We start from the raw sequence: 12,697 nt of genomic DNA on the forward strand, positions 1-12,697 counted from the left end.
AAATTCTAACCTTTTGCCTTGCCTGGAAGTATTCCCCTGGCAAGACTGTCCTGCTGCAGGGCTGGGGCGGCCTCCTTTGCAGTGACCTGGGGTCAGTGGTACCCAAGCCAGACGCATCTGGGCAGAACCCTAGTGACAGCTGGACCTCAGCCTTTCCTCTCTGAAGAAAGAGAGGTTCATGTTTTGAGTACGATAAATATGTGCTTTAAGATAAAGACCAAAAATATATCAAGTCCTAAGGAACTCAGCTAATCATGTTGTGAGGAAAAAGCCAAGGGAAAGTAAAGTAAGGTGAGTTCCAGTTCTGTTTATGTCCTGGACATGATTTGCTATGTTTTTGGTCATTTTGATACCCTTGAAGTTAATCAGTACACAATTCAGAAAGACACAGGCAAGATCACAGAGTATTTTAGATTTGAGAGGTCCCTTAGTCATCCTCTAGACCAGTGCTTCTCAAGTGAGGGTTTCTGGCCTGTCTGTGTTCTGTGAACAGAATAATTATGAATAAGCATTGTTACACGTACGTAGCAATTTGCCAGAATCATTTTATGTCTGTTGAAACAAATAAAAAATTGGGCCTTGTGTTTTATGTGCCTTTCTTAAATTTCATTTTCTACTAATTCATTTTTATGAGTTACGAATTTTACACCAGTGTCAGTCAGCAACAGACAGGAAACTCAGGAAACTGGTCCTTCATGTCAGGCCACTGAAGAAGCACTACTCCACACCCCCGGGCACAGACTCAGATGTCTGTGGGGGAGGTAGCATAGGTGAGTGCAGTGGCCAGGTAGGAAAGTAGGAAGCTGGCACACACAGACAGGCCAGAGAGGCCCGGCAGGATCAGCCAACACCACTGTCTTGGACAGATACAGCCTCAGTACTGTCAGACCTTGAATGGTTTCATGATAACTTTTACATGAAGTCACCTGACTTGCAAATATTGGATCCAATATTTCTGAAAATATTTTACATCAGTTAAACTAAACATACCCCTGGGCAAAATGTAGCCTATAAGCTGCCAAGTTCTGTGGGGACTGAACTACCTTTGGCACTGGGCTAATCCAGTCTCTGCTCCAACGCCTTGCAGTTGGGGAACAAGAAAGAAGCAGGCCACCGTTGGAGGTGCTCTTCATCTAAACACTCTTCCACATGCTGAACAAGACACCATCTGTGGCTTCCCACTGGCCCTCCCTCACCTTCTGGGTCTGACTCTTTCTCTGCATGCCATTTCCTTGGTGATGGGCCACCACATGCTTGGCAAAGCTTCTCTCCCACTCCAAGGCCTCCAATTCCATTCAACCAAGCCTCAGAGCACGATTTATGGGTTTTCACGAGGTTGGCCTGCTCTTACGTAGATGCCTCCAATTTGTGTCACTCAGAATACCCAAAGCGATTCCAGATGTGGTATATAGTACTTCTTGGGATGTAGCAGTATCAGCCTTTCAACATAGCCTGAGATTACATTTGAAATTGGTAAGAAGCCCCCTTCCAGTGGCCACTTTCTTTTTCTGGGATAGGAGTGATTTGCCATTTGAGTGACTCACTGACTGCCTTTTTCTTTTGCTGCTGTCCTCAAGAGCCATTGGGGGTTTTTTGAATATCTATGATGTACAAAGCATTCTCTGGGATAATGAAAATGGATGAACCAATGAGTTTGGAGTAGGGTTGACAAACAATGAGGAGGTGCTCACCCTACCACATTTATGGAAGAGATCGCTAAGGGAACATGATGCTACTTTCCATGAGGCCAAGCTCAGCTTCAGAATTCTCCTCAGTATGGCACCCCCAGGCCAGTGCTACCAACTCAATAGAACTGGGAGGTACTATGATCCTTGGCTTATCTAACTTATCATACGATCTGACTCTTAGTTCATACATACATGAAAGAGAGTTGAATATTTAAGGCTATAAAAACCTTAGGTAAGTAAGTAATAGATACAAATAAGAAGTTCAACAGGGATGAAAGAAAGAAGAGAGAATTTTCAGCTGGAATGAGCAAAGTCTTCCAGGAGGATCTAGAATTTGAACTGGATCTTAAGAGTTAGGTTAGAACTTGAGAGATCATCATACATCACACATACAGAGATCAACATACAGCTAAAATATTCAGCTGAAGAATTCAAGAACAGTAAAGATACTATTTTTGGGAGCAAGGATCATGTGGTATTGCTTTCCTTGAGTCTCCCCAATGCACCCAGTGCAGCATCATGAACATATCTGGGAACTCAGGAATTAGGGGTTGAATGAATTGATTTCAATCCAAACAAAAAGGACAGTTTCTTCTACAAAATGTGCATAAAGAGGTAGGGAACGAGGTGGTGGAAGAGGCTGTCAGGGGAGTACTAAGGCTCAATTTCAAATCAGACCCACCACAGGCAGGTCTTGCAGTTTATCTTCTCAGTGTCTGTTAACTCTCTTGCCCTGAGATCCAGTGGCTGGACCATTCCCATCCTCACCCATGGGTGACGACCATGGTGGGGTTGACCAATGTCTGGACTTGCAGCTCCTTTCTAAATACTGTGTTGGTAGGGGCGCCTGGGTGGCGCAGTCGGTTAAGCGTCCGACTTCAGCCAGGTCATGATCTCGCGGTCCGCGAGTTCGAGCCCCGCGTCGGGCTCTGGGCTGATGGCTCGGAGCCTGGAGCCTGTTTCCGATTCTGTGTCTCCCTCTCTCTCTGCCCCTCCCCCGTTCATGCTCTGTCTCTCTCTGTCCCAAAAATAAATAAACGTTCAAAAAAAATTTAAAAAAAAAAATAAATACTGTGTTGGTAATGTGGGCTCTGGCCAGTGGGCACAGGTATTAATACCTCTCCAACACTGCCACGCAGGCTTTCTCAACTCCCTTTTTCCTCAAATACACAGAAGTCCTCCTGGCTCTTATCAACAGCCAGGAGCCTGGGAAATCTAAGGTGCTGAGATTCAGGCAGGCTGAGGCATTTCTGCCACTCTTCCGTCTACATTCCACCAAGCTTGTTCTGGGGGACCTATAGAATTCCTCCCCAAAGGACAGTCAGATAATTTCCTAAGCAAGAGCCTTCCTCTGTATCACTCAGCATGCCTAAAATGCTCTGATAACTTTCCAATGCCTGGATATTTCAAGAAACTTTTAAAAAGGAAAACAAAACTCTCGCCAGGCCCTGGAGTAGAAAAACTGGTTTCTGCTTTAAAAAAAAATAAACAACAGCCTTTGAAAAATCTCTATTTAAAAATTCTTAAATTTGCCTCTAAATGCAAGTTGTAATTAATAGAAGTTGGAGTTTACACTATCGAGTGTAAAAACACCCTCAGGCACAAACTAATCAAGTGTGTATGTCATGCTGTAAACTACAGCAAGTTCTTTGTTTGACCCAAAAAAAGCTTGCCAAACAGCAGTTTTTCTTTATCAGTCTCTTTTATTGTCTCATTTTTGTTTTCACCCTACCTCCCCCCTTTCTCACTCCTTTGAACCTGGGTACAGTATTTAAGAAACTTTTCAGGTCCTATGTTTTATTGATAGTTTTCATCAAGCATGAATTTAAATTTGAGAATAGATTAGGTGTCTTAGCCCCTTTTCTTTTTGATAAATAACAAGAGGTTTCTACTTATGATTTTCTGTCCTCGGGGCTTTATCATTAAGATTAAATAACTGTACTCTCAAGCATGCCACTGCACAAACATCTTTTCAATTACGTGAGTAACAGATGCCTTCACAAAGGAACTATTGAAAATTCAGAGAGCCATGTTTCCAAAAAAGAAAGAAAAAAAGCATCAGATGACAGAAGAATGTAATTGTTTACCATTAAAATATATCCTTAACTCTTCCACCGAAAACCTCTCAGAACATTTTGTTTTTATACAACTTATTACGAAGTTTGATCAAAATTATAAATGTTTGGGGGAATTGTTGAACATTTCAGAAGCTCTGGAACCCATGGTGTCTCACGTAGATGAGACCTAAATGCAATAGTTGTTTGCCTGTCTTCACATAATGGACACTGTCTGCCTGCATTTGTGGGGTGCTCATTATGTTGAAAACACTGTAGTTATATTTGTCTGTTACTATTGAAATAATGTTCATCTGCCCTTGAAATGGATCCATGCAACTTGATTCTGAGTTAGTCATTGTTTTTTCATTGAGAAGAATGATTGCCGCCATCTTTGCTGGCTGACATTGTGGAGGGCTGGGTGCTATTTATGGTCTATGCCCTCTGTTGTGAGAATGTACTTTAATCCCAGGGCATAAAGTCAGCCTTAAGTCCATTCCAACTTTCTTTAGTGTGAAAGACATGGGGATAACATCAGTCTAGACCCTCTTAGAACAGACAAGGAGGCATCATAGAAGCAAAGCCCCTGAGGAGCTTTCATTCTAACTGGGGAGGCCATGAGAACCTCAAACATGGTAAGATTAAGTACCCCAGGCTGGAATTCATGAAGGGATATGATTCCTGAGTTTCTCTTACCATCCAACATCAAGTTGGGCCTCATCCACCTAGGGTCACCACCTTTTTGAGAGTCATGGTATTTTAGAAAAAGGAGTATTTATTGTGCCCAGTGCCCAAGCCATAGGGCTGTTCTAATGGGTTGACTGTGGAATGGCCATAGGTGTATTTTATAGGTCTGTTGCGTCTGAGAAAAAGAGAATGATCACCCTGATTTTTTTAGTGCCTTAAGTGCTTAGAATTCTCCTAACCCAGAGGTGATCAGTTCAGTATCTCCTGAGTGTCAGTGCTTCTCAGACAAGGTATAAAAGTGCAGTTACCCTGCTGATATGAAGGCAGCTCAGACAGATCTGTGTTTGAACTCAAATTTTAGCACTTAATAGCTGCATGCCTTTGACTAGTCATTTAATAATTTCACTCTGAACCTCCATTTCCTCATCCATAAAAATGAGGGTAAAATAATGTACCTGTATATACTTCTTTTTGTAATAGTTGAACTTAAAGGTATACAAATACCTCCTATTAATAGGCATTTACATGGTCCCTGTTATTAATATTGGAATGCCTAATCAATATATAAGAATAACCAGAAGTTTCTCTCCCCATCCTCCCACCTCAGGCCCTCACAGACCAATGTAACTGCAGTTCAGCGGGCCTGTCATCCCTGAGCAACCTCTCTCACATTGACAATCCTTTATAAGAGTCAAGCCACCATCTTGCTTGGCCCAGGCTTCATGTACCTTGCTTTTCTTTTTTTACTTAGTTAGGGTTACAGGCACTCCAGGACCACAGAAGAAGGTGTCAGAGTCGTTAATGGGCCTAGGAAACAACTCTCCCACCACTTCCAGGGGCAAATGGACAGTATTAATGCCTTCAAAAAAGTTTCTTGTTCATCTTCTGTTGTCTCTAGAGTAGGCAATGAAGCCCTGTTAGGCAGGTAATTTTCCCAAGAAAGACCTTTTCTGATGACAAGTGGCCATATATTGTTGTCGATATAATGGGCCACATGGCTTTTGGGTATCTTACATAGAATACAAATGATGCTATTTATACCCACTTCCTTATTAAAGCACTCCATACAGTTTACCCTTGGTGACCTCACGGTCAAGCTAAGTCTTCCATATAGAACCCATGCTGCATTCTCCCGTGGTTTTCTTAGCTCACATGAGTCCTGCCATTCACCATTCTCCATGGCCTACAGGTCAGCATGGCCTCTGTCTCCATGGTTCAATGCTCAAAGCCTTTAGTTCACCTCCTCATCTGTTTTAGGAGGGTGCTGGAGACCTCTTTCTCAGCTCTCTTGGTTACTGACATTTTGCTCCTCACAGTCTGCACGCTATTTTTTCTGCTTTCCAGAAACACACCATAAAATTAGAGGAGATTTTTACCCAGGGCCCACATCTTTCTCAGATGGAGCTTGGTTTTTAAGAGAACAGGAACAAAGTTTCTGTTGTACTCAGTGAGTGTTGTGCCCACTGAGGAAACATCCCACTTCTGTGTACGCTGACATAGCACATTTGTGTCTTTGACTTTTGATTTGGTACCAATCACCCAAATGCCTTCTGCCATTTTTATGGTTGTGGTCTGGAACCCTGAGAGGTGGACAGTATGTGAGATTAGAAACTTTCTAGTCTTCTTGGAACCTTAACAAGGGTGCATACATCATCTTCAAAAAAGAAAAATATACCTTCTATTGGCTCCATATTTGGTGAAAGATTGCTTCCCACACTTCACAGTGAAGTTATATTTTCAATTTCTGGCTGAGAAGGGAAATGTCTGGCCAAGCCTTAGAATTTATCAACCCTGGAATCAACTTAGAGGTATAATGACTTCATTTGGGATCAGATCAGATCCGAAGCCCCAGCGGAACCAATATGTCATTTCTTTTCTACCACCATACAAAAGCCTAATACTGTAAGTATAGTAGGAGCATTTTGGCCCTTACATGCACACCACTTTATTTCCCTCTGACCCTAAGGTATTCTGTTCCAGGGGCACCAGCAGATCTTTGGGCCTAGAGTTTTTCACAGGTTTGATACCATAACAGTGTCTATAAAGTGACGAGGGTGAGTTTGAGGATCAATTACAACCCTATAAATTACCTACTTCTTTCCCCCACTCCAAACTGAGTCAGTTCTAGACAGTATTATACTATCATTTTGCAGAGCTCTATAAATAGATGGATTCTCATTTTTCCTCTTAAGCACTGTTTGCTCAATGTTTTTGGCCCCAAAGTTCAGTCATTCCATGCAAGCATTAATCAATACAGAAGATTATTAGTGGTTACTCGTTCAAAAGAGATTTGACATTATTTTTCGTCTGAGTATGGGGAAGGGAGGGGGACAGTGCTGCCTAATAAAGATGAAGTCTTTTCTTCTTTTGTATGAAATGCAAATGATGAGGACATGTGGCGATATACATTTCTTGAATGTGAGGCTGCTGGTTTTTGTTAAGAAAGAGAGGCAGGACCCTGGAGGATTTTAGAATTTGTAAATATAAAATTATCTGCCTTGGTGTTTAAAAAAATAATAAAAGAGAGAAAGAGCTGGCAGGTTGCCAGATTACTTACATTACAGTAATAGATTTGCTGACCCCTGACTTCTGCTGTAGAGAAATGTATTGAATTTTTCATAATATCAGATGAGACAGATCTAAAAACCTAGTATACTGAGCACCATTATTTAACTTGAGATTTAACAAAGCCGAAATCTTTTCAAACCAGCAATTTCTTGTATGATGATAATTTAGTGGCTCAGATGCTAATAAATCAAGGTTATAACGCTATTGATTTGTTAATTTTAACTTGGGTTGATTTTAAGTCGTCTTTATTTAAAAAAAAAAAAAGATGAAGAAGGAGAAGGAGAAAAAAAATCTTGCTTTCACAGTGACTGAATTTAATAAGAATCTTGGTGATAGCAAAAGGCTCCCCTACTGTTTCTGCTGTGGGGTGGAAAATGTTATTCTTGTATTATTCCTAGGGAAAAATAAAATCTCATGCTGCTACAAATCTTATGCCTATGGAAAGATGTTATTTTTTAATACATGATGGCTTACCTATTTCAGATCCATTAATGGCATCGTAAATAAGCATTTTGCTAATCTGAAATGTGAAATCTGGATAATAATAAAGGCCCATTTATCTGCCAAGCTTTCAATTCCCAGAGTAGATGTAGATCAGGGGTAAAAATCTCTCTGGATTTTCTAATGAATATATTGCTTCTCTTCCCCATTACTTCCACCCACCTAAAGCCCAACCCACATTCTTAGAGTTGCAGCCCATTGAAGATGGGCTGTGTAATGAGTTCTCAGGGGCTGGGGTGCATTTTTGCTTTTAGCTGTATAGTTTAGAGACTGATTAAATCTTTGTTGTACTACAAATATTTGAGGAATAATCATCCGCAAGGCACAGGCATGTTGCATTATACTAGATTCTTTATACAATACGAGCCTACTCAGCTTCCTGCATTGGGTAACGTTGACCTTAATATTGGCTAACCTGTTTTTAATGGTATTGCATTTACCCTAAACGTTTAAAATGTTCCAAAGCCTATAATAGCTTTCGTCTTTTTGTACTGTAAAAACTTCTAATAATCAGATGATAAGATCATATCCTGTGGGGTAATTGTGTTGTACCATGACAGGATAACTGAAAAAACATTCAGTGAAAATCGCACCAAAAGGAAATCACTATATGAACAGTGATTGTTTGTGTGCTGTGTGAGATCGTGCCCTGTTCTTTGGGGCTTAGCTGGCCATATTTCTACTTGTTTCCTTTTAGCTGCTGCCTTTCTTGTTTTATTTTGGGAACCTTTTTTTCCCTGAGCCACTATAATTATCTTTCAGTGATTTAGAAGGAGGAAAAAAAACCACTCAATTGACCTTTACACACACACACACACACACACACACACACTCACTCACTCACATATTCTCTCCCTCTGGAAGCCTTGAACAAGCAAAGCTTGTGTTTGGATTCAGTTTTACCTTAGTCATGCCTCTTTCCAGATACAAGAAACATTTAATTCCAGATTTCCTGCTTCTGGCTTTAGGCCTTTGACCAGCAAAGTGAAATGTATTTTTTACTGCTGTCGGCCAGCCAGCTGCTGAGTTGAGTGAAGAAGAAAAAAAAGAAAGAAAAGGAAAAAAAAATGAAAGCAAAAAATGAAATGGAAATGTTGCCCTGCTTCTTGAATCTGCAGAATTGTCTAAGGAAATTAAAGTCTCCTAAAGGCACCCAGCTAAAGGGCCTGGGTGGCCCGGGCCTGTGAGAGCCTGAGGGGAGGGGTCCACGTTGGGTGTGCCTCCAACCCAGTTCTCTGCCTTCTGTCACCCTCTCCCTACACTCAGAGGTAACACTGTCATGCTTCCCGGTGAAGAGGGTTCCTCCACGTGTCACCGTCGCGGTTACAGAATGAAGCTGAGGGCAAGGGGGTCCCAACAAACAGCAACCATTGGAATACCCAGACTTCAATGCTACTTGGGTTTCCATGGCAACCAAACAAAAGTAAAACAAACCTATCCGTCACAACAATAAAAATATGTTTTCATTAAAGTCTATTTAAAATGTTTTTCCCCCCGTTTAAAATATTCAATGCGTTTCACTCCCCAGACAAAAATCCCCAACCTGCCAATGTTAAAGGGGGATCAAGTCCCTGGCAGGACCACGCAGATAAAAGGAATCGGGGTAATGTTGGGGACTTTACAGATGAGACGGGATAAATTCAAGTATGAACAAGATTGCTTTTTTTCTCTCTTCTGCTTAGTTATGCTTTTTATTATATAAACATTAACTGTAATATTACAGTGGGAGTCAGGTATTTGGCAACCATATATTATTTTAGTAAGTCTACATCGAGAGAACAGTTTCCAGTTTTAGCAGCTGTAACATGTTTAAACTCAGTTTGTAATGGGATCTGAAGATAACTATTCCCCACGGGCTGTGTTGATCTTCATGGCTGGCCCACTGCCAGACAGAGGGCTCGAAACTATTATTCACGCCTCCTTGCACATACCTTGTCTGAGCATGCTCAGTAAATGAATTCTGTTTCTAATATGCTGCAAATCGGGATTTCATTTTCCCATAATTTCCTTGGTATTTTATTAAACATCGAACTATTATCACAAAAGCCCCCACGTCTGTACTCGCAAACCTGAACAGTTGTGTGTGTTGAAGTAGCTGAGATCCAAATTGCCTGGTTAGAAGCCGATGGTAGGATAGCTAACAAATATCCAAACCAAAGAAGTTTTTGCCTGGAAGTCTTAGTTTAAAAATAATTAGGGTTCCCAATATTTGAACAGATTTATGTTGTTTATAAGCCAAGTACATTTTCTTCATTGAGTCAACTTGTCTTATTTAAAACAAATTATGTTTGCCGTATTAAAGTTCATATTTTTAAGGCTGAGTCTTGTATTAATCCCACAGTGAGTCATTAATCATACCAAATGCATTATAAAAACTTTAATCACTGCAGTTGAAACTGAGATTGTAATGCAATCCATCCCTTTTAATTACATCAGCTATTTTTCCCTTTCAGATCAAGAGCTATGTCGCAAAGGGAAAACAGATTAAAACTAGAGCTGTTTGATGTTTCTCTTTTTAGAACAATTTTATGTACTTTGTTTGAAAAGTTATATAATTAAAATGCTTGAATTTTTCAGCCCTCTGATTTTTGTGGCTTGAGTGGTCTGTCCACCCTCCTCACTGGGGCTGTCTTTTGTTTGGCACCCCAAAACGGGTGGGAGTCACCCACCCACCTCAGAACTCGGGAGAAGACAGCTGTCTCTCAGCCACACTGAGCTTGCCTCCCATTAACCTCTTTATCTTAAGTGTCTGCTCTATATTTTAACATGAATGAAAATATAAACTTTGGAGACAGGCAGAACTAGGTGCAAATTCCATCTCTAAACAAATGGTGTAATGCTTAAGCAAATTATTTAACCTTTCTGGGGCCTCGCTTGCCTCATCTCTCAAAAAGGAATAGTAATAATAGTAATAGTAGTAGTAGTAGTAATATCATAATAATAACAATTACAGTAACACTCCAGAAAGATACTGTGGAGATAACATGAAATAATCTATATAATGCATTTAGGACATTACCTGGCACATACTAGTGCATACTTAGACTATCATGTTCATGAAGTCAGGGGCTTTGAATGCTTTGTTCACTGCTATATCTCAGTGCTTTGAGCACTTATGCACATAGTAGGTGCTCAATAAATAATAGTTGGCAGGGCAATAAATGAATGCCAGCTGTCATTAGTCTTGCTTTCATTGCTGTGATAATATTTTTGGCACTTAGCCAGGTTCCCTGAGCTGTGATAATGATGTTAACTTTGGACGCTTCCATTGGTATCTCTGGTATATAGATTCATAAAACCAGAAAGATGTCTTGCAAGGAAGTATGTAAGTTACCAGGTGCTGGTTTTGACCAAGGAAGTAGATCCCGGAAGTGTGGAGTAAGTTTCTAGAAATGCACAGGTGTCATTGGAGATGAGGTCATTCAATAAATTGCTTGTATTGAGAAAAGAAACTAAACCCCAGTAGCATCAATGCTACCTGGAATTGCCTCCCAAGATTGATCATCTCTTCTGATATCCTTCCAGATTAATCCTACCATATGAAAGGTTTATTAAAGGAGAGGAAGATAAACCCCTGCCTCCAATCAAACCTCGGAAACAGGAGAACAGTTCACAGGAAAATGAGAATAAAACAAAAGTATCAGGAACCAAACGCATCAAACATGAAATCCCTAAGAGCAAGAAAGAAAAAGAGAATGCCCCAAAGCCCCAGGAATCATCAGAGGTGAGTTGCTGTCCTCCACAGAAATACCTCTGTGAGACATATCCTGTCCTGTGTCTTCTGGAACCCTGCATCCAGAGCCGTGTCCCTGAATACCCACAGCCCTAGACTAAGAATTCACATCATCTCAGCTCCACGGGTCCCCGTAGTGCGGATCTGTTGGTTTTCCCAGGAGCTGGAAGGCAGTGCGTGGTATTAACTGGACGGACCAATAACAGGATCTAGAAAGATGAGAACATCCTGTATAAAACTGATAGCAAATGCTGACTTTGAGATAGAAGGAGTCAGGGCTTCAGCTCTGGGAAGCAAAGAGACTCCTATGTGATGTGGCTTCTTTGTCATTTCACAGCCAGTCTATCTGAGGAGTTGGTCTGACTCTAAAGCACACTTTGTGGGTTCTAGCACATCTAGGGATGTTGAAATGATATATGCCATGTCTCCACAGGACTTCCCTAAAAACTCAGAGATTTGTTTGCCTCCCATAATTGACCTCTGTGCATGAGCCTTGGGTTGAAACCAGTTTAGAAACACCTTAAGTATATACTATTTGTAGGAGAATTTTGAAATTGTTCCTCTGAAACCATTATTATCTCTCATGTTAACAGGTAGTTTCTGAACCTTTTAAAACAAGCCCCAGCTACCCACAGCCCCCAACAGCCCTTTGGTAGAAGCCATTACTCTCAGCATACAGCCAGTCATGGAGGCTGATCTGGGCTCTGTTTCAACATGAATAATAAAAAACCCTGCTGCCCATAAAAAAAAAAAAAAAAAATTAGCAGCCACATTTGGAGACAGCATGTTCTAGGATTCAACCCCAAAGGGAATTTTGGTACTGATATTAAACACCCCCTAAAAATCAGGTTTATAATGAACACATAAGAGACTCCCTAATTAAACACTGGCTTAAAACACACACACACACACACACACACACACACACACACACACACACATACACACACACCACACCAACCTCCTAACTAGAAATTAACCTACCCAACTGACTCCTGTGTAAGAAGAGATTATTAATACCAAGAAAAGATTTATTTTTTATTTTTGTTTCGTAATTATTCTAAGCTTTAGTAATTAAAAAAATGGGGGGGGGGAATGATGCAGAGATTTCTAAACATCTGCAAGCTTGCAACATAAATGGCCAAAAGCAAGGAAATTCCAAGTTAAGGCTGACATTCCATTCTTCCTTTATCCCGTTGGCCTGGTGATTTATTATAGGGTTTTGGATCAGTGAGTTCTATTAGATACCATATGTACAGCATCGCCAAAGCACCAGAGGACAAACTGAGGCCACGGGGCCAGCTGACCTTTGAGTGGCTCCACTTTGGGGATGAAGTTTGAAATGGTTGTTTTGTGAGGTGGGGGAGGAGTCCTCAGCCCGCTGCCCTGAAGCCCCTCAGCTTGGGGAATGATGGTTGCCAAGAGTAGAGCCTGACTCCCTCCAGATCACAGAAATTCTTAAGGCC

At 41.0% G+C, this 12,697-nt stretch overlaps 1 protein-coding gene across 2 annotated transcripts in view; it reads left to right on the forward strand.

Annotated features, from left to right (window-relative positions):
• Nucleotides 1-12,697, forward strand: part of ARID5B (AT-rich interaction domain 5B) — a 182,323-nt gene that overhangs the window by 161,465 nt on the left and 8,161 nt on the right. For both annotated transcript variants that reach the window (XM_040485129.1, XM_040485130.1), the window contains one exon: nucleotides 11,024-11,222. In XM_040485129.1, coding sequence (XP_040341063.1) covers nucleotides 11,024-11,222 — 199 coding nt within the window. The remainder of the gene's footprint in view (nucleotides 1-11,023; nucleotides 11,223-12,697) is intronic.

The sequence above is a fragment of the Herpailurus yagouaroundi genome, unplaced genomic scaffold, assembly GCF_014898765.1.
Source record: "Herpailurus yagouaroundi ecotype Mexico unplaced genomic scaffold, PumYag 163, whole genome shotgun sequence".
NCBI lineage: Eukaryota > Metazoa > Chordata > Mammalia > Carnivora > Felidae > Herpailurus > Herpailurus yagouaroundi.